Genomic DNA, 23,187 nt, shown 5'->3' with positions numbered 1-23,187 from the left:
ATTACAACTATAATATTGTATTCCTTTATAAACTGCCTAAGAAATGAAGCTGGAGAGAAATCTCAGTGGTTAAGAGCACTCTGCTGCTCTCATAAAACTTAGAATTTTACCACATCAGGAAGCATACAAACATCTCTAACTCCATTTCTGGAAGACCTGACATCATTTTCTGGCCATTGTGGGCATTGAATGCATGTGATACAAGTACATCCATGCAGGTTCACATACATACACCAGGCCCCCATACATAAACACATAAAAAAGAAAAAAATTAAATATTTTAAAGAATAGAAGAAGTCTATTACACAAACTTAAAACATACAAAATAAGAATCATCAGTATATATGTGCAACACCTTATGAGTGTGAAAATAAACTAGCCACAGGGGGAACCATAAACCCAGACTCTCAAAGACCATGGAAAGGGATGGGAACATCTCTGGGACTAACTTAGAAAGTCTCTAAGGGAAAAACCACCCAAAATAAAGAGATTTAGAATACCCTTACCCTTTTTCTTTCTACAGTCCCCACCAACAGTACAGAAAAAAGATGTCCCATAGCATTAATATTTTTGAGTCAAAGTTCCCGTTTATGGCTGTACCTCAACAGCTTGTGTTAAGTTTCCTGTGAACTAGGAATCTACTGAGATATTTTTTTTCAATTAAAGTATAGATAGATGGCTATTTGCTTACAGCTAATAGGAACTTCAGGGTTCTTTAATAAAATAATGGGTTGCTGTTTTGGTTTCATTGAACTGTCTTTCAGTATTCTAGTGTTAGGAGCTGGAGCTCCAAGACTACAAGGTTTAAGGTTGGGATTTATTCAAAGGCTGCTTAAAACTCAGTTCAGTGTGGAGTAGCAGCATAGCTGGCAGCTGAGACCAAAGACTGTCAGGAATTTGTAGTGTAAAATAAATCTGTGTGCTCAGTAATGCTGGGGAAGAGAAACAGGTAAGAGAGAGAGGCATCAAATTCCTCTGATGCGGAAAGATGCTAGACTCTAACTTGATTGTGTACTTCACATCATTACTGGTTCCTCATCTCATTAACATTTGGCAGGTTTCAAGCAGTATCACACTAAACACACAAGTTGATCTACAGCAAAGCAAGCAAGTCCCCAGATTCATACTAGAAGCTGAAGAAACACCACCTCTAATACAGTGCCCCGAGGAAGTACCCAAAGCCTTCTTTTCTGTTTAAATGTAAATAGATGTAAAGCTTTTAAGAACCAACCATGGGCTCACCTTACACTTATTTGTCTCTACTCATCCTCTAGTCCCTGCCTTTTAAAAATCATTTCTAATTTTTTTTCTCTTAACCCAGCGAAGCACCGCAGCTCATTTAGAATGCAGCAATTAACTTGCAGTACTTGCCGAAGCACTGTGCCTACAGCAACAAAGGAGAGATGCAGATGTGGGAGATCAGGAAAGTGGAGAAAGATCCTATCTCTAAACAGATAACCAGAAATTCCAAAGATAAATACCAGTCAATAACTCATCCCTGCTGAAGAAATTGAATCCCACAATTCAAGCTTTCTTTGACTCTCCCCTGTGAAGTGTATTAAAAGGTATTGGGCACTAGGTCATTGCCAAGCTCTCCACGAGAAAATCCTTCTTCCTAAGGCCTTTAGTCTTCACTTCAGCAGCATTGTTCGAAAACCTGATTTAAATGCCAACACTGACCCCTACTTTGGGAGGAAAAGAAAGAGAAGTGGTAAGTGCTTACAGATGCTGGGGTGAATGGATAGGAGAAAAGAGGGTAAGGCGGGGGTGGATGGCGGGGAAGAGGATCTTTTCTCTTTACTTTTCCAGAAAGTAGACTAAGCCTGTAACAGCGAGCCTGTTCTGGGGAGGCGCGCGCAAGCGACCAAGGACCGCCCAGGCTACTCTTAAAGCGAGCACAGTCCCATATCGGGAACAGTGGCGGCCAAACCTTGCAGAAAAGGAACTGTCCGTCACCCTGGTGCTGAATCCCGCTCTAGTGACGGAGCAAAGTGCTTTAGGCTTTTGGTGGAGCTGGGCGCCAAGATCTGAACCTTTCAGAAAGGGAATCGCTAGTAAGAGCAGGCAGACAAGAACGGCAAACCCAGAAAGGGACAGTTGCAGGAACTGTCGATTTCAGCTCTGAGCTCCGAGGAAGCTCTGCCAGGGCTTCAGTGGAGGATCTGAGAAACAAGATGCAGTGAAGAAGAGAGTCAGTTCAAGGGTAGGTGGGAGGGCATAAGACTGTGTGAAGGAGAGGAAACAGAGTGTGAGAAAGGAGAGGAAACAAAAGGCAAGGTTGTGCCTACGAATTTTGGGAATAAATTGGAAGAAATCTCTCATTGGGAGAAATGGATTCTATTCTACGACTGACCAGCATTTTGACTTGGTTGCTCTCTGGCTTGTGGCACGTTGGATTAACAGCGACAAATTGTGAGTACTCAGAGCTGGGGGCAAAAAGATGAGGTGGGATTGGCGCTCCTCCGAATAAGCAACCACTTTCCGCCTGTATATGATCTTGTTAAAAGGAAAGATCAGAGGGGAAAATCGTAACCAGTTTGGTCTGACCATTCCAATCATCTCAAAAGTTAGCAGAACTGTATTACTGCTTGATCTGCTACATTACCTTGCCCTTCTTTGGAATTATAAAGATCCCTTAGCCTAGTGCTAGTTCCATGGTTCTTAACCTCAGCCAAGGATGTTGCAGAGGAGCTTCAGAGTGAGCCACTGAGCTCTGTGCTAGCAGCAACTACAGCTCCCACCAATTGGAAAGTGCCCCCAAACAACTCTACCTCCACCTCCACCCTAAGTACATAGCTCTCCAATGCCTTTGTCATAAGGTTTCAGCTGGGGCATGTTGTAACCAATGGGCACCCAATTAATGGGTTTTGGGAGTTGAGACTAAGAATTATAGCTCAAAGGTAGTTACTCCAAGAGATCAACGGCTCCCTATTACAGCTGAGAGGAGTGAGAGCTTTACAACAACCCCCACCCTCAAAATTCTGGTAGCTGTGAAGGAATAAGGAATATGCATTGGATTATCCATGTTTTGTCTCCAGCAACACTTAATAGGCAGGAATTTTTGAAAATGATGTATCTGTTTGTGAAACTTGAGCAAACAGCTAAACCTGTGAGGTGTTCAAGCTGCATTGCTCAGCTGCTTCTCTAGGCAGAGAAAAGGAAAATTTGCCTTCTTTGGGAACTCCCAAATGAGAAAAGATGCAATTAAGCCATCTGTGTTCCTTGCAAGGGTGGCTTACCACAGTCTCTCAAGTTTCTGGATTTGTTCCTTCATTTTTTTCTTCCTACATTTGAAGCTCAGAAATATTATTCCAATTTGAGCAACATTATCTTACTACTGTAATTTGTATTATCATTTTTAAGAGGAAAAAGGTTAGGAGACTAATTATAGAATGTCCTGCTAACTTATTCCTTAATCCTTAGAGGACCTTGTCCCAGAATTTGCACTGTAGAGGGCAGATACGTTGATATATGTTCAAAGTAGAGTCAGCGTTTCTGTGATCCAAAGATTGGAAAGCTCACAATCCATAATATTTGTTGTAATATTTTCTCAAAGTTTGAGTTGTAAAGAAAGGCAAAGTAGGTTACCCTGTCCTTGGTTTGGGTTAAACAAATAAATTATTTAATAGGAAATATTGAGGAAAGTTATATTCAGGTAAATAGAATTTTCTTTTCTACCTTCTTGTACTTCCTTTCTGTTTCCCCTTTCCTCCTCCAGTTTTTGCCCCTTTCTCCTTGATATTTTTCCCATGGTGCCCAAGAGCTTTAGACAGGAAGTGAACTTTGCTACTGAGCTAGTTTCTCTCCCTTCTGGAACACTAGAGGTCAGTGCTCTCCAATTAATGCAAAGGTGTGGTTCTAAGCTGTTCTTTCCTCTAAGTACATTCCATTATCTAAAGAGAATGAATACTTTGAAGACCTTATAGGTGAGAGTGAGGAATACAGTGCAAGTGCATGACTTGGACTTCTTGAAGTATCACCCTTCTTGAAAGATTCCTTCTTGCAGCCATATTTTTCTATAGTCAATGTATTTTAATTATGTACAGTAAACTAAATGGCATGGGTTTAAGATTTCAGTCTGTCGTAGCCACAGTAGTTATAAAGCCTGCTCTGGGCATTTAAAAAGAAAGTTGGTGATAATGATCATCAGCATTTCCCAAGTGACCATTGCATTTCCCATTTTCAAATAAAAGAGTAGTTGAGTGCTGCTTGTGAAGTATCCTAGAGTTGGTTTTCTTAAGAAATAGCTGTGTTTAGTGTACTGTGAAAACTAGAAACATTCACCAAACATGCAGCCATGACTGACTATGAAACCTATGCATATTAGTGGTCTTCAGAGCCTATAAGGCAAAACTCCTCAATGCAGTTATGAATATTTCCCAGTTCTCTAGGATGCTGCATACAGTTGTTGTGTATACATTGGATTTGCTGAGAAACTGCTCCCACTTGTATACAAAAGATTCCTTTTAATTTGAGAAAATCATTTTTAAGATTATTTTTCATACATTTTAAGGAGTAACATCAGACTTGAAAAGAGATTGTGCGACCAAGTTCTTCCATGGTAGACAGTTATGGATATTAATTTGTAGGTGTGAGGTTTCTTAAAAAGTAACTTTTACTTGTCTGGTCTTTTTTGTAATCACTTGCTGTTGCTGTTATTACTCTGTAGTGTGTTTATTGGTATATGTTTGGTTTTCTCATACTCTGCTTCAAACACAGGCATTCTACTTAACCAATTACAAATTATATAAGTTTCTAATTAAGCACTATGAAAATAAAGTCAGACTAGAAGGATGCCAGCATAATATAGACAATACAATTCTATGGTGAGAATGCAATTATCTACCAGTAATAAAATCCTATGGGAATTCTCTCTAGATTTTCAGGATATTAAAGAACCAGAGTGTTTCCTTTGGATAGATCCTGAGAGGATTATTTAAATTTGAATATATATATATATATATATATATATATATATATATATATATATATATCCAACTCCTTTGACACAAGAAGCTATGGTATAACTTGGGAATCTGGTTAAATGAGATCATAATCAGTATCTAAGAAGTTCTTAACCTTATGATGCCTTAGACCAGAGAGGTTAAGAATTATTCTTTCCAGCCTGCCAGTAAAATGTAGCCAGCAATTAAGATATGTTTACTCCAAAATTAACAGCAGCTAAGTCTCTTACTAATGCTATTATTGTAAGATTAGACAAATTACGTTTTTACCATGACATAGTAATGTGTCCAGAAAACAGGAGGACTGCATATGACACACACACACACAAACACATTGTTAATTTCATTTTTAAAAGTAACACATTATATAATGCAATTTTTAATTTTAAAAAGCTTTAATTTACCTGAAATGACTTTGAAAAGAACTAAGTACCTCTGAGAAGTTTATTACTGCTTATAATTAGAGTCTCAGAGACATGTTACTGTGAAACACTCTATTCTAAATTTTTCTCACATGCTGAATTTCAAAAGATCTGTGAGATGTTGATCATGATGGAAATGTTATATAAGATTTTGAATTACCTGAAGGTGTTAACAAAGCAAATGGAAGAGCTATATGAACAACAATTTTGGTGCTCTTACAGACTGGATATTAGCTGTGCCATGTTTTCGGTGTCATCTACAATGATCAGAAATGAAGGCACACTACTGTACAGTTGGTGGAGTCTGGAAACACTCCCTGTTATTAAACTAGTTCATTTTGACCTTTAGTGATTGACAAGAAATCACTTTCCATTTCTTTCACTTAAGTCCAATATATGCAACAGACTAACATTTTGCATCTATAAAATATAAATTAAGAACTAGAGTAGAGATTTTTATAGTAAAGGAACAGACTTAGGGGATTAAAATCTAGTGGAACAACTGTGCACTCACTGATGTTCTCATTTTAAGGAATGGCCACCTTCTCACTTGTATTGGTACACAAAGGTATTCAGTACTTTGAAATAAAGTTCTTTCCTGGAGACACAGAATGTCCATATTTTACATACAGCATAATTCATTTATACATTACATCATGTAGCACACACTGGCTATATACATCATGCTGACACAGTCTACAAGTGTGTAAATTATATTGGTTCGTATCAGCAAAATAAGAAACAGTTATTAAGGAGTTTATAATTAATGTTGGACACTGTGAATTCTGGAACCCTAAATGGGGGATTGATTTGGCGACCTAACTTCCTCTATTGTCTGCTATGTGGAAGTAGAACTTCTAGAGTTGGGTGCAATGGTTTGATGTTTACAACTAGTAATTGCTCTTCCATCATAAATTTGAATGTCTGTATGTTGTCTACTTGACTTTCTGCATATTCTTGGGAGTATGTTAATTCTACCTGTTTCCTGTACCAGCTTAATTGATTGAGCGTTTCAGGGTGATTCCAACAATGGTGAATACAAGGAAAAATGCCAACACATTGTGTGCATATCATTTTAACAGCTTACTCTTGAGGCAGAAATATCGACCTTAAGAAATTTCAAAATTCATGACAGTTTAGAGAACTATGCAGGGCTCATAAGGTAGCTCAGTGACTAAAATGTATGTCATGTAACAGTGAGGGCCTGAGTTTGAATCTCTAGAACTGACAAAATCCAGACGTGGTATTATACGTATGTAACCATAATGTCCCTAATGCATGTAACCTCCACACATGCACAGAGTTATGTGTATGACTCTGCCCAACAAAGGAACATACCCAAGAATCATATACATATCTACAAATTCATATCTATACACATTTCATATGAATATATACCTATCACACAAATATCACATGCAGAAACAAATATATAGATACATACATATATACATGCATACATATCATGCAACACCAAAAGAAATAAATCAGTTTATAGAAAAATATTTAATAAGTGTTCTTTGGCCACTGTGCCTGAATGTATCTTTCTTTATACTCCCTTGCAAATATCCCTGTCCTTCATTCTTTCTATTTCTGTGAGGTAATATAGCTTATGCATTGTGGATGTATTTTCCTGAGCTCATTGGTGCATAGAAGGTGTAGACAATTTGAGTGTCTTGTGGATTTCAGCTCTGATTTGTTATACTGTGTGCACTGTCACCAAATAAGATGATGCTTTCCAGCAAAAACTGTTGCACCACAGGCTCGATCATCCCCCTATAGGATACTTCAGAATAATTACATAGCTTCATTGCGCCCTTCCCTCTGTCTCTAAAGTACTATTCTTTGATTCCACCAATTCACAAAATCTATATTTATGGGGAATATTTTCCAGTTCATGGAAATTGGTCATACAGAGTTCATTAGGAGAGACACTAAAGAGAATCTGTACAGAACCCAGCGGAGGACAGACTGTCCAGGTAGAAATAGTACATATAAAGAAGACCAGGATATTCTGAGTGGAAGTAAGAGAGAAATCAAGCATGTTAAGGATATCAGAACTAACTCTTTTCTCTGTATAATGTCTGAGTGCCTGACAATCACCATTGTGATTTACTTTTTTTCCTTCTTTGGGTTTACTGTCACCACTTCCTGCCTTCAGCTCTCCTTTCACTGTACCTTCTTTCTTTTCTTATTTCCTCCCTCCTTTCCTTGCTTTCTTCTCAATGTTCTCTCCTCCTGTTCTTCCTCCCCTCCTCTGCTTGATTCATTTGCCTTTTACTGAGTAACAGTTTACACATTGTGGCCTAAGCTACTGCTTTTATCTCACTCAAACGCCACACCTAGAGGAGCAGAGTCTCAGGAGATCAGTAGGAATTCAAGTAGCTCAGCAACAAGTGACCAGTGATGTGCATAAAGTATAGAAATTTTATCTTAAACACTCAGACAAATTTGCATTTAGCTTGATGTTATATCATTTTTCATGATTGAAATATTTTCCTTAAATCTTTAATTAAAATTGAAGAGCCAAGTGTATTCTTAAGTGAATAGGAGAGTGTCAGGGAACATGCTCTCCTTTTTGTCTCTCTCTCTGTGTTTGTGCCTTCCAAGATTACTGTATTAGAGAGAAGGCCAGTGTATTTCAGAACAATAGTTTGCTTCATTTTCCATTATCCACTGTTACTTTCCGTAACCTAGAGATTATGGTCAAATAAAGGTTGAAAGAAAAAAGATGTAATACAAGAGACATGAAGACCCACCAACATTGCAATGTAGAGAAAAGGAGCTTTAAGAAGGTGCTATTCCTAAGAATGCTTTCCCACTGCACCTAGGTGTGTGATGCCTCCACTATAGTCATCTGGAAGAGCAGATTACCACTCCCTCTCCACTGACTTTTTCACACTGAGTCTTGGAGGCAATCTAGACTGGGATCCACAAGACTAAGTTCTTTCTAGTAAGGAGGCAATTAAGAGAAATTAGCACTCCTCATTTTACAGTCATTGCCAATTACAACTATGTCAATAGATTAGATTGGTGGATCACTAGAGAGAGAAGTAGTATTAACCAATGTGTCTTTATAAGGATTTCAAACATGCACCCCAACTTTAGCAGTTGATGAGATTTTACTTTGTTCCCTATGACAGCCATACAGAAAAGTGGTATTGTCCTTTTGCTGAGTATGTGCTAGCTTGGCTATATAGGAAACTGAATCAAGATTACATCTTATATATGGATTGCCATGAGATGTCAACCCACTTTCCATGGTTTAAATCATATATATATATATATATATGTATATATAATGATATATATCATTAATATATATTAATATGATATAAATATCATAATATATTATATATTATATATATTATATATATTATATTTTGCCCACAACTGTATAAGACAACTTATGCTAACCTGTAAAGAACCTCTCCCACATTTCTAAAGGATAACATTGTTATGTAGCATTATCTACTCAAAAAAGTTACCCAAACCACTGATTTAATCTTTGGAAAACAACTTTCCAAGCAAATGGTCAGAAGAAGCAAGCTGGAGTAGCCATTCTAATATCAAATAAAATCAATTTTCAATTAAAAGTCATCAAAAAAGATAAGGACACTTCATATTCATCAAAGGAAAAATCCACCAAGATGAACTCTCAATCCTCATCTTCGATTGGTTTATATACAAGTGTGCAATTTCTAGGCTTGAAAGTAAAATGATGCTATCTGGTGCTGGATAGAGGAGCCTTATTTTTTATTATGGCAGCTTGCTATTTTTGTAACATGGTGATTTGGTTGAACACAATAAAGTACAGTAGTAACTGATCTCCCCCTCTTCCTGGATGAGTGAGGAGATGATTAAATGTTGATGTCAGCATCCATGAGCATATTCAGATGAGCTTCTGCTTCTGTTGAAAAGGATGCTGTGTTTGATTGTGGTCCGAAGCTTTGAAGCACTACTTGGCATCTCCTTCCTTGGAGGTCTCACTGTTTAAACATAACAGATTTGATAGCTTGTTGGTAAGGTGAGGTCCAGCTTGTCTCCACTAGGTCATCTTCATGTGAATCCGGTGGTTATACGGTTTTGTTCTAGGGATATTTCATTTTTTTAATAACGGTTTTAGCTGACATTCATGGAGAGAATGAATCCTTAGAAGTGTGCCACTAGTGAAAGGAAATCCTGTCTAGAGTATGTTTCTTTACAAAGCTGTGTTACACCATCCTTTGGGCCCTCTGCTGGAAAAGTAGAATCAAGTCTCAAATAATGCCTTTTAAATTGTATCCTCTAGTATTATAGATGTAGGACAGTACTGTATCATACCTCTGTGGATGTAAAATAGCTTGTACCTGCTTTATGATACGTAGTAGTGACCGTGCTTTATCAGAGCTGTTTTTAATGATGTTGCTCAGAATGTTTTCTTTCCAGATGATGATTGAGAAGCTAATTTAAAAAAAAATGGTGCCAGGTACCACAAGAGTAATAGAACTGTGCTGTTTTCTCGGGTTTTGTTTTTTTACTTTTTTTTTTAATGGAGTGTGCTGGATGTCTCTACAGTTTTGTTCAGATGACTGCAGAACCTGGAAAAGCTGTTGCTGCTGTTGATGCATAACACACTGCTAATATTGGTCTTTTTATATAAATATAAATATATATATACAGATATATAATTTGAATTTTTTGAAACTTTACCTGTGCTGTCAACTTTCGAAAAAAGTACCCCCGTTTACTGTGTTGAGTTGGCACTGTACAGAAATTAACAGCCATATTGGTCTAGAAATGTTGAACTTAAGTTTTTTCCATTTGTACAGGGGTAACACACTGTATTAAATATGTAAGGTCTTATATACGTGGGTTTGATTACAAAAACTAATAAAGTATTCTCTAAATTAAAAAAAAAGATTACATCTTATATATGGATTGCCATGAGATGTCAACCCACTTTCCATGGTTTAAATCATATATATATATGTATATATAATGATATATATCATTAATATATATTAATATGATATAAATATCATAATATATTATATATTACATATATTATATATATTATATATATTATATTTTGCCCACAACTGTATAAGACAACTTATGCTAACTTGTAAAGAACCTCTCCCACATTTCTAAAGGATAACATTGTTATGTAGCATTATCTACTCAAAAAAGTTACCCAAACCACTGATTTAATCTTTCTACCACCTCTTCCTGGTCAGGACAAAACTGTCAAAAATGACACTCTAGCTTGCTCTCTCAGTGTCTACTATCCATCTGTGATGAACTTAATTCTGATTGTTAACTTGATAAGATTTATAATCATTATGGAAACAAACTTCCAGTCATACCTTTGAAGAATTACTAGACTATATTAATTGAGATGGTAAGACTCACTTCAAATATGCATGACATCTTCTCATCAACTAGATTCCCAAACTGAGTAAAAAGGAGAAAGAGCACTAAGCATCAGTCATCAGTGCCCTGCTTCCTAATTAAGGATCCCATGTGACCAGCTGCCTCACCATCTCCATGTCTTTCCTACCATGATGACCTGTGACATGAAACTATGGGTTCAAATAATTCCTTCCTTCTCAAGTTGCATTTGTCAGGTTTAGATTACAGCCACAGAATATAAAGTGAAATAGTTTGTCTCACCTATTTTATGCTCATGGAAAATTCTTCTAACTAGAGTTTCAAGAGCTGTGGGATGTGTACTGTGTGCAGAACTCAGTCATTGACATGCAAATCCTTTACTCTTAAACATGGAGCACTCTTCACAAACCCATGCCATAGAATAAGGCAAGTGTTCGTCTGCTGATGAATACTGATTATGATTATATGGGAGGGTAAAAATTAAAAACTTCTATCCAATTTCACTTTTGTTTATCCTGGGCCAGGTACAGTGGACGTTCATGTCTGATGCCACAAAACATTCATCTGATAATGAGAAATCGCCCTTATAGCAGCTTGCTCTCACCATTAACTTAGTGAGCATTAGACCAATAAATTCTTTGCTATAATTTCAAGTTCCCATGAGATTTATTGCTTGTATCTTATTTTTTCTGTTTCTGCCTTGACTGTTTTGCATATGCTTCCTCTGACCTAGGGAATCTAAAAAAGACATTGTCCAATGTTCAGTGTCTTTTCCTTGGGGCCATCCCTCAGTTCTTTCTAAATTCTTACAGACAAGAAAGGTCTTTGATTATCCTGACTGTTAACAACAAAGCAATAAGCAAATATTTTGTTTTGCTCTTCAATAACATCATGTAAATGAGTAATTACATAAATACTTACACTTATTTCAAAAGCAGATTATTTTCATTTTTTACAGGAAATTTATATAGAATTTCATCATTTAAAATAAATTACAAAGTGCTGCTTTGGAGAAAATGGAGCGAGACTGCTCAGAATTTTATGTTACAGCATGTCCTTTCTCTTCTGATTCTTCAAGGAGGAGTCTTGTGATGTTCATCACTTTTTAACAAAATCTCTCCCCCTTCTTCCTCTTTCTTTTTGTGCTTGTGTGTGTTTTAGTGTGAACTCATGGAGAGCAGAAGATAATACTGATGTCAGTCCTCATCTTCTGCCATGTGTGAGACAGATTACATCACCATTGCCTATACCAGGGTCACTGATCTGTGTGATTGCAGGATTCCCCAGTCTTTTTATCCTATCTTTCTATAGTTAATATGGGACTGTACATGTGCTATGATATCTAACCTTAGATGTTTTATGGGAACTTAAATAAGTTATCAGACTTCCTTAACAAGTGTTGGCCAATGTGTGCAATTTCCCTAGTCCGATCTAATTCTTATTCAATTTCATAATTACATGCTAAATAATCATATTTTCAAGTTATAAAAAGGAGGATAGAAGCTGATACTATTCAAAAGCTATTGCTTGACTGGGTTGGAGCACTAAGTCCACGATGGTATCACAAGACAGTACCCATTGGCAATAGTAGTGAGAGTCTGGTGTGGCTACTAATATGATCTCTGCCTGAAGTCATGTTGAATAATTAGGTACCATTTTTTGAGATCATGTATGTTTATGTGGAGAGGAATAATATTTTATCATGCTATGTGCATTGTATTCTGATCATGCAAGGATATTCAGCATATTGCCTTGCGTAATAACCCTTTATAATAGTTGCCTAATAGCAGTAAATTCTGGCACTCTCATCTATGCAGTAGGATCCTCTAGTGAGCAATAAAGTATTTTATATTTCATATATCCATAAGTGAAACTCCTATTTTTAATTTTACTAAACAGGAAATCTGATTTTCTCTTGCTGCTATCTATATGTGTCACCTTACTGGCATTTACTGATCTGTAAAAATAGCAGCTTGTCAAAAAAAATGCCTCCTCACCTTTTTCTCTTTAGTTTGCAGTCAGGAGATATTTTTATGAGAAGGAATTATCTTGTAAAGGCCGCTGAATCATCCACCTACATCCCAGGCATCCCCTTGGGACCTCTTCAAAAGCAAAGGTCTCATGCTAGCTATGATTAAATTGTCCATATTTAGCACAGTGAATATCAAAATAACTACTTGATAAAACAGAAGCACAGACAAATTTAAGGAATCTCTAGGCAAAGCAGCAAGTCCTCATCCAGTACATAGGGCACACTCCTTTTTGTCACACACCTCTTTATATTTGGTGTAAAAAAAGCAAGAATGCCCCAGTGCTGCCTTCCATTGGCCAATGGGATTGGAAGAAGTGAAAAACAAATTAAATAAAATTGTTGCAAATCTGGATTTGGCTTTGGTCATTGTTTCTGATTTAAGTGCTGTTTTTTATCACATACTTAGTGCTCACTCTAAGTAATATCCTTCAGAACACCTATCCAATTAGATATTTATTGTCCTTACTCTTCTCTTTAGAGAACTCCCAAGGCCTTATGTTATAATTTGTCTGAATCTAGTATATCTATTATAATTTAATATAGTATATGTTTTTGATATGTTATTCAAATTAATGTGATACAGGAACAAATGTATGTAATTTTGTGAAGGTGGTGAGATATGTGTGTAGGGTATATACTTTTCCATGTGGGTACAGGAGTATGGAGTTTTATGCTCATAATTCACCACAAGGTGTAGAGGACAATATGGACATTAGTATTTTCTTCAAACTTTCTCCATTCTATTTTTGTTACACTGATTCCTTAAATAAACCTGGAGCTCAATGTTTTGGCTATGCTGAATGTCCATACTCCTGGTGCTGGGTTATGGACATGGACTGTTGCACCTAGGTTTTGTGTGTAGTAGATTCAAACACAAGTCCTCATACTTGGGTGGCAATAACTTATGAGATTAGCCATCTCTGCACCATATGTGTCTTATTTTTCGATGCAATATTAGTTTTATAAAATGGTAAATATACCCAGTAGATTTGCACATAGACTTTTTTTCATAAACCACATGTTCTGGTGACTGCCAAGGTTTATTATTCCTCAAAGCCAACATTGACTCAAGTGTCACTTTTGTGAATATTTACCTCTTCAGATAAATAATTGAAATGGGCATTTGGTGAAATTAATGTCTATTAATTTTCTGAAAGTGTTTTACCAGGAGGATGGAAGGTATGGAATCATGGCTTGTGCTCTGACTTAGAGCCTGCCTTATATCCTGATTTATTACACTTATATTTCTAACTAACAGGATGTAAATTATGAATATACTAAACTTAACATTTTAGTAATAATACAGAAAGGTGATATTGCTTAAATATGTGGAAAATAAATCTAGCCTTGGTTCCTGAATACCGTTGCGTTGGTCTTTATTTTGGATAATGTTCGTTTTCAGGAAAACATTGGACAACTCCAATAATGATACATTGAATACAGTCACCTAATGTTTCCTATTGGTTTATGACGCTTATTTGTTTTATCATACAGTCTCATAAAATGTTTTATGGTCATATGAGTCGGAGTGTATGTATTTATGTTTGTATGTCTGTATGACTGTATGGTGTGTGTTTGTGTGTGTATGTGGGGGGATTTTATCATTGTATGTGCATGTATGTGCACATATTTCTATGTGCATAAGTACATTAAACAGTGTTCATTTCTTTACTTTGAGAAGTCAAAACTTGTGGACTCAGAAGTAAAAGCAGTTTCTGCCAAGCTGACAACCTGAGTTCTATCCCTGAAACCCACATTATGGAAAGTAAAAACCAATTCCTTCTAATTTTCCTCTGACCTTTCACACACATGGAGTGGCATGTGAGCATATACATAAAAATAAAATAATCAATTTAAAAAGAAGTACTTGTGTCACCTGCTTTCTTTGCTGTGGTGACAAAATGCCTACAAGAAGCAAATTAAAGAAGAGAGGACTTTGCTTAGAGTATCACCCCAACAAAATGAACCAAATGTGGCAAAAGCTATTTGCATGATGGCAGAAGTATGTGTCTGTGACCTCTTGTCTTCACATTTTGGTGAGACAGGAGCAGATAATGGACAAGAATAAAATCAGATCATTAAAAGGCACTTCTCCACCAAAAATCTGTATTCTAAAGGCTTCAATGCTTTCCCAAAATGCCAGTAGTCACTAGCTTATCATTTTATATGTGCATAAGAGAGCATGTTGGGATATTTTGTGCATGTGGAGAGCATAAAATGACTATAGAATCTATCTATTCTATCTATCATCTATCTATCTATCTATCTATCTATCTATCTATCTATCTATCTATCTATCTATCTATCTATCTATCTATCCTATCTACCTATCTATGTATCTATTTTCTTTAACAGAGGTTTTCTTGCTGCTTTGCCATTGCACTGCTTATTCCAAGTTACCAGTTCACAAGCCTCTGGCTGAGTATCATGTCTCCATGCCCACATCTGTGTTAACATTAGGATAACAGATATGTTTCATCAACTCTTGCTATTTAGAAATATTGAAATCTGGAATCAGGTCTGAGTGGAAAGTGCTTTTCTCTTGCCTAGCATTTGATACTCAAGCCATACATTATTGCATGTTTTACTTTAGACAATTATATATGTATGTATGTATGCGTGTATGCATGTGATATATATATGTATATATATTCAGATGCAGTATAATTTATTTCAAAAATTTGAGTCTATAGTATAGATTTTGATTGTTTTGTATTATTCTTGACATCATCTTGTTTATCAATTCTGAGTCCAGAATGACACTGTATTCAATGAAAAAATTTAAACTTAAAAAAGAAACTCAAGTCATCAGATATAAAGCTATTATGTTCAATTAGAAATAATTTTCTTCTAATAAATGAATAGGAATATTTAGAAACATTTATTAAATTAATTTACTTATGTTTTCACACATTATATTTTCTATGTTGTGTACATTTCTCCCATGCTCTCGTATACAATGTGTTCCTCTTTGCCCCTCCCCCATAGCCCTCTACACAATTTTACTTTAGTTTTATGTCATTTATACATGTGGGGCTTTATACATCTGGAGTCAGAAAGATGAGGTACTCACTTTTTTTCTGAGTCTTACTTAATTGATTTGACATGACTATGTCCAGGTAAGTCATTTTTGCCTGCAAATGACACAACTTCATCATCTTTATGATTCCAAAAAATTCTACTATTCATGTATATAACATTTTTATCACATCTTCATTTTTAGTTAATAAGATTGGTATTTATGTTGTGGTAAAAATTAAAGAGGGTCATTTGTTACCAGTTCCCACAAGCCAGATCTGCTCACTCTAGCTGCTACACTACCACCCAGTCCGCAATCCACACTCTCTCCCAGATGTCTCCATTTTAGCTGCCCTCTCTGCATGGTCCCCTAGGTGGTAATTACCAGGCTTGGCACACACACAAACACACACATACACAGACACACAGACACACACACAGACACACACACACACACACACACACACACACACACACACACATCTCATTCTGTGGGAATTTCGAGTTCTCACTTTGCTCGGACAACAAAACCAGATCCGCACACTCCAACTGCCTCTCAGTCATTTCTTTCATACACTGTCCTTTGGCCCAGTAAAATCAAAGCTTCAAAAACTTTTAATTTAGCAGTTATATTTAAATGTTAAAGTCTCAATTCACAATTAATCCACACAATAAATTCACTGCCAATTGACAAAACTATAAACTGCCCACCTAGACAAGATAAAATCGATCTAGTTGACTTAAATCTGAGCCTTTTTCTTTAGACTCCATTTTGATTTACTCCTTTCCCCTCTCTCTGCCTTACAAAAACATGGTTCCTGCCTCACTCTCTACTGTCTAGTCATGTATCGCCTTGACATGAACCTATACCTCACCCTTTCTGTTTAATTAAAAAAAAAAAACCTTTTATCTCAAATGAAAGCTGTGCACAACTTGAAAAGCATCAAAATGACTATGTTTTCTCAAAGTCAATAAATTAGTTTTCAACTCTGACAGAAATCTGAGAATGACTAATGTTACCTGAAATTATGAGAAACACAAAACATAGCTTCTTGCCTAGAGGCTGTCTCACCAAAATAGGAGGAACTCCATTGATGATCAATTTCTTTGTAGAATTCAGGAAGGGGTATTGTCAGGAGCAGACAGGTCCCTAGTCGAATAATCTTTAATAAACAAACATCCATAAACATCATATTCTGTGGACTTCTGATGCTTTGAAGACCATCTATCTATGCAAAGTGTTTCTGAACTGTTAGGCCTTGACTACTCTCTCTGCCATTTCTAATTTAATTATCTTAAAACACTCTTTTAATTACTCAGAACCATGAGTTTATTATCTGGCTCTTAACTTGTATTGTTAGTCATCTAAAAGTAGTTTATAATCATAGTTATACGACTGGGTCTAAGCCTTGTACTTTTAAAAACTTTGTAACAAGCAAGTTTTATACTAAAGTAAAGATATGACAGTAACTTAGTTATCAAATGAGATTATGGCTATATAAATCAATCTACCTAATTCCTCCATGTTAAATTATGATCATTTCTAAATTCCGCATAAAACCAACCTTAGAATAATCACTTTCAGCACACCAAAGTCCAGGGAATCAGGGCAAAACTCTTTAATGACTTCTTCAAGCTGTACATAGGCATTGAGATATACTTGGGGGTATAGGGGGTAGGAAAAATGGGGAAGTCGAAAGGCATTAGGAAGTCCACCTAATAATTCTTGTGACCTCTGATGACTGTCTTGACTGGATCTGGTTGAATCTTCCTGAGATCAGGAATCCAAGCAGGCCAGTTTCGGCATTCTGATGACAAGCTTCACCACAGCTATACATTCTGCAATATATAAATCTCAAAACCAAATTTTAGCATCATCAAGATAACTTTTTGTTTTATTCTCTTGAATCTAGTATTTCAGGAGGCCTCCCTTTATCAAATGTGACCCATATAACTCTAAAAGACATCTGGAGCCTAATCATCATTTTAAAAACACAAAGACAAAAGCTTTATCCCAAAATATTGTTTGCTTTTGTCTGTAACCAGAAAAGCTTGTACCTTGTATTCTCTCCCAGAGGAATAATATAATAAGACTCAAAATCACACACCATTGTGAAAATTAAAACTATCCTTAAATGAAGAAGTAAGCTAAACAATAGTGAATGAGCCTGTTTAGATTTCTTATCTGTCATACCAGGAAATTAACCCAAAAATCCTGTGGTGCTCACATTAAGTGAACCTAAGCATCTTGATCCTCCTTTCTCTGACTTACAAATACTTTGTCCCAGTCCCACTCTCTACTGTCTAATTATGTATCCCCTTGACTTCAATCTACATATTTACATGTCAAATATAAGCCCATTTCCCCCTCTACCATGAACCTTCTCTCCTCTCCCTGTTTCTATGAAGATACACCCACATCCACCCATCCACTCCCACCTCAACACCCTGGCATTCAACTACACTGGAAAAACAAGCCTTCACAGGATCAAGAGCTTTTCCTCCTGTTGATGCTAGACAATGCCAACCTGTGCTACATATGCAACTGGAGCCATGGGTACATCCATGTGTACTCTTTGGTTGGTGGTTTAGATTCGGGAGATCTGGAGGGGAAAGGTCTGGTTAGTTGATTTTGTTGTTCTTCCTATGGGATTGCAAACCCCTTTAGCTCCTTCCATCCTTTCCCTAACTCCTCCATTATGGTCCAGGTGCTTAGACTGATGGTTAGCTACAAGCATCCTCATCTGTATCAGTAAGATGTTCAAATCATGTTCCAGTCAGCAAGCACTTCTTGGTATCTGTAATAGTGACTGGGTTTGGTGGATGAATATGGGATGGATCCCCTGGTGGGACAGTCTCAGAATGAAATTGCCTTTAGTCTCCGCTCCACTTTTTCTCCCTATATATTCTCCCAGGAGTATTTTGTTCTGCGTTCTAAAAATAATTGAAGCATCCACATTTTGGTTTTCCTTCTTGTTAAGCTTCACATGGTCTGTGAATTATTTACTGGGTATTCCTAGCTTTGGGGATAATAACTACTTATCAGTGAGTGCATACCATGTGTGTTCTTTTCTGACTGGGTTATCTCACTGAAGATGATATTTTCTAGTTCTATCAATCTGCCGCAGAATTTCATGTGGTTGTTGATTTTTAATAGATGAGTAGTACTCCAATGTGTAAATGTACCACATTTTCTGTATACATGGTTCTTTTGAAGGGCATCTGGGTTCTTTCCAACTTCTGGCTATTTTAAATAAGGCTGCTATGAACATAGTGGAGCATGTGTCCTTTTTATATGTTGGAACATCTTTTGGGTATATTCCCAGGGGTGGTCCTAATGACAGTGTCCTTTGTCTTACAGCAGTTTTGCAATTTAATGAGGTTCCATTTGTTAATTCTTGATCTTAGAACATAAGCCATTGGTGATCTGTTCTGAAAATTTCCCCTCATACTATGTGTTCAAGGCTCTTCTACACTTTCTCTCCTATTAGTTTCAGTATACCTTGTTTTATCTGGAGGTTTTTTTATACACTTTGATTTGTTCTTTGTACATGGAGATTAATTTGTATTCTTCTATATTGCTGATCGCCAGTTGAACCAGTACCATTTGTTAAAAATGCTGTCTCTTTTCCACTACATGTTTTGAGCTATGTTGTCAAAGATAAAATGACATTGGGTTTGTAGGTTCATTTCTGGGTCTTCCAATCTATTCCATTGATCTACTTCCATGTTGCTGTATAAACACCATAAAGTTTCTATCATTATTGCTCTGTAATAGTGCTTGAGGTCAGGGATGGTGATTCCCCTAGAAGTATTGTTTTATGATTGAGGGTAGTTTTTGCTTTCCTGTGTTTTTGTTATTCCAAATGAATTTGAAAATTTCTCTTTCAAACTGTAAGAAGAATTGAGTTGGAAATTTTTAATGGGCATTGCATTGAATCTGTAGATTGCTTTCAGCAAGATAGGTGTTTTTACTGTATTGGCCCTGTCAGTCTATGACCAAGGGGTATCTTTTCATTTTCTGAGGTCACCTTTGATTTCTTTCTTCAAAGACTTGAAGTCCTTGTCATAGAGATCATTCACTTGCTTGTTTAGAGTCACACCCAGGTGTTTTATATTATTTTTGATTTTATGATGAATGACATTTTCCTAATTTCTTTCTCAGCCTGTTTATCCTTTGAATAAAGGAAGACTACTGATTTGTTTGAATTAATTTCATATCCAGCCACTTTATTGAAGTTGTTTATCAGGTTTAGGAGTTCTATAGCAGAATTTGGTGATCACTTTACTATATTATTATATTATCTTCTAAGAGTGATATTTGACTTCTTCCTTTCCAATTTGAATCCTATGACCCCCTTTTTTTTGTCTAATTACTCAGGATACGAATTCAAGTAGTATTTTGAATTGGTAGGAGAGTGGAGGCAGCCATGTTTAGTTCCTGATTTTCATGGGATTGCTTCAATTTCTTTCCATTTAGTTTGATGTTGACTACTAGTTTGCTGTATATTTCATTTATTATGCTTAAATATGTGCATAGGATTCTTGATCATTCCAAGACTTTTAGCATGAAGGGGTGTTTAATTTTGTCAAATGTTTTCTTAGCATTCAATGAGATGATCATGTGTTTTTTTTCTTTGATTTTGTTTATATAGTAGATTTTATTGAGGGATTTCTGTATATTGCACCATTCCTGCATCCCTGGGATGAAGCCTACATGCTCACATTGAATGATTGTTTTGATGTGTTCTTTTATTTGGTTTGCAAGAATGCAAATGCTCATATTGAGTATTTTTGCATCAGTATTATGAGGGAAATTGGGCTGATGTTTTCCTTATTTGTTAGACTTTTGTGGTTTAGGTATAAGCATAACTGTAGCTTCAAAGAACAAATTGGGTAGTGTTCCTTCTATTTCTATTTTGTGGAATATTTGAAGAGTGTTGTTATTAGATTTTCTTTGAAGGGCTGATAGAATTCAGCACTAAAACCCATCTGGTCCTGAACTTTTTGTGGTTGGGAGACTTTTCGTGACTGCTTCTATTTCTTTAGGGGTTATTAGACTCTTTATGTGATCCTGATTTAACCAAACTTTTCTAGTATCTCTCTAGAATCATGTCCATTTCCTGTATATATTCCAGCTTTGTTGAACATAGACTTTTGTAGTTGGATCTGATATTTTTTTTTTAAATTTCCTCAGTTTCTGTTGTTATGTGCCCCTTTTCTTTTCTGATTCTTTTTTAATTTGGATATTGTCTCTGTGCCCTCTGGGTATTCTGGCTAAGTGTTTATCTATCTTGTGGATATTATTTAAGAACCAGTTCCTGGATTTGTTCTTTCTATAGTGCTTTTTGTTTTTACTTAGTTGATTTTAGCTTTGAGATTGATTACTTCATGCAGTCAACTCATCTTGGATGTATTTGTTTCTTTTTGTTTTCGAACATTCAGGTGTACTGTCAAACTGTTAGTGTATGCTCTTTCTACTTTCTTTTTTGAGGCATGTAGAGCTATGAGTTTTCCTTTTATCACTGCTTTCATTGTATACCATAGGTTGCATATATTGTGTATATTGTGCCTTTTTAATTAAATTCTATAGAGTCTATAATTTCTTTGGATATGTTGTCCTTGACCAAGTTATCATTGAGTAGAACCTTGTTCAGATTTCATGAGCAAGTGGGCTTTCTGTTGTTTTTGTTCTTATTGAAGACCAACATTAGTGTATGCTGATCTGACAGGATGCATGGAAATATTTCAATCCTTTTGTATTTGTTGAGGTTTTGTGACCAATTATATGGTAAATTTTGGAAAAGGTAGCAAGAGGTGTGGAGAAGAAGATATTTTATTTTGTTTTGGGATGAATCTTGTATAGATATATGTTAAATTCATTTGGTTTATATCTTCTGTTAGTTTCACTGTGTCTCTGCTAAGTTTCCCTTTCCATGATCTGTCCATTGTTGAGAGTGGGGTGTCTAAATCTTCCACTATTATTGTGGATTGTACAATGTATACTTTGGTCTTTAGTGAAGTTTCTTTTATGAATGTAGGTGCTCTTGCACTTGCAGCATAGATGTTCATAATTGAGATTTCATATTAGTAGATTTTTCCTTTGATGAGTATGAAGTGTCCTTTTTTATCTTTTTTGATAACTTTTGTTTGAAATTCTGTTTTATTCCATATTAGAATGGCTACTCCAGCATTTTTCTTAATAATTATTTTTCAGCCTTTTACTCTGACCTAGTGTCTGTCCTTGTCATTGTGGTGCATTTCCTGTATGCTATAAAAGTCTGACCCCTGTTTACATATCCAAATTGTTAGTCTATGTCTTTTTATTGGGGAATTGAGCCCATTGATCTTAAGATATATTAAGAAATAGGAGTTATAGGGTTTTTTTTCTTTTGTAAGCAGTGGAATTATGTATGTGTGGCTGTCTTCTTTTGTTTTTTATTGAAAGAAGATTGATTTCTTGCTTTTTATATGATGTAGTTTCCCTTTTTATGTTGGAGTTTTCCATTTATGATCCTTTGTAGGAATGGATTTGAGAAAATATATTGTGTAAATTTGGTTTTGTCATGGAATATCTTGGTTTCTCCATTTATGGTATTTGAAAGTTTTGCTGGGTATGGTAGTCTGGGCTTACATATTTGTTCTCCTAGAGTCTGTATGACATCTGATCAGGATCTTCTGGCTCTCATAGCCTCTGTTGAGAAATTTGTTTTGATTCTGATAAGTCAACCTTTATATGTTACTTGACCATTTCCCATATTCCTTTTAATAACCTTTCTTTGTTTTGTGCATTTGGTATTTTAATTATTATGTAACAGAAGGAGGTTCTTTTCTGGTCCAGTCTATTTGGAGGCTTCTTATAAGTTCATTAGCATCTCTTTCTTCATGTTAGGGAAGTTTATTTCAATAGTTGTACTGAAGATATTTACAGGCCATTTAAGTGGGAAATCTTTGCTCTCTTCTATCCCTATTATCCAGCGGTTTGATCTTCTTATTGTGCCCTGGATTTCCTTGATATTTGGATTCAAGAGCTTTTTTGCATTTTGCATTTTCTTAGATTATTTTGTCAATGTTTTCTATGGTATCTTCTGCCCTTAAATTTTCTTTTCATTCTCTTTTATTTTGTTGGTTATGCTTGCATCTATTACTCCTGATCTCTTTCCTAGGTTTCTTATCGCTAGGGTTGTCTCTTTCTGTGATTACTTTATTGTTTCTATATCAAGTTTTAGATCCAGAATGGTTTTGTTCAATTCATTCACCTCTTTGTTTGTGTTTTCTAAAATTCTTAAAGGAAATATTTTGTTTCCCTTTAAAGACTTCTACTCGTTTACCTGTGTTCTTTTGTACTTTTTAGGGAGTTATTTATGTTCTCCTCAAC

At 35.9% G+C, this 23,187-nt stretch overlaps 1 protein-coding gene across 3 annotated transcripts in view; it reads left to right on the top strand.

Annotated features, from left to right (window-relative positions):
- Nucleotides 1-1,853: 1,853 nt before the first annotated feature.
- Cntnap5bl1 (contactin associated protein family member 5B like 1) overlaps nucleotides 1,854-23,187 on the top strand; it is a 1,004,796-nt gene continuing 983,462 nt past the window's right edge. The window contains exon 1 of one of the 3 annotated variants that reach the window (XM_063272229.1): nucleotides 1,854-2,412. In XM_063272229.1, the coding sequence (XP_063128299.1) occupies nucleotides 2,331-2,412 (82 nt within the window). In that variant the 5' untranslated portion in view covers nucleotides 1,854-2,330. 3 annotated transcript variants of the gene reach the window in all.

The sequence above is a fragment of the Rattus norvegicus genome, chromosome 13 (assembly GCF_036323735.1).
Source record: "Rattus norvegicus strain BN/NHsdMcwi chromosome 13, GRCr8, whole genome shotgun sequence".
Classification (NCBI taxonomy): domain Eukaryota; kingdom Metazoa; phylum Chordata; class Mammalia; order Rodentia; family Muridae; genus Rattus; species Rattus norvegicus.
Note: the sequence above shows the minus strand (reverse complement) of the source record. Positions and strands in the feature narration are given on the sequence as shown.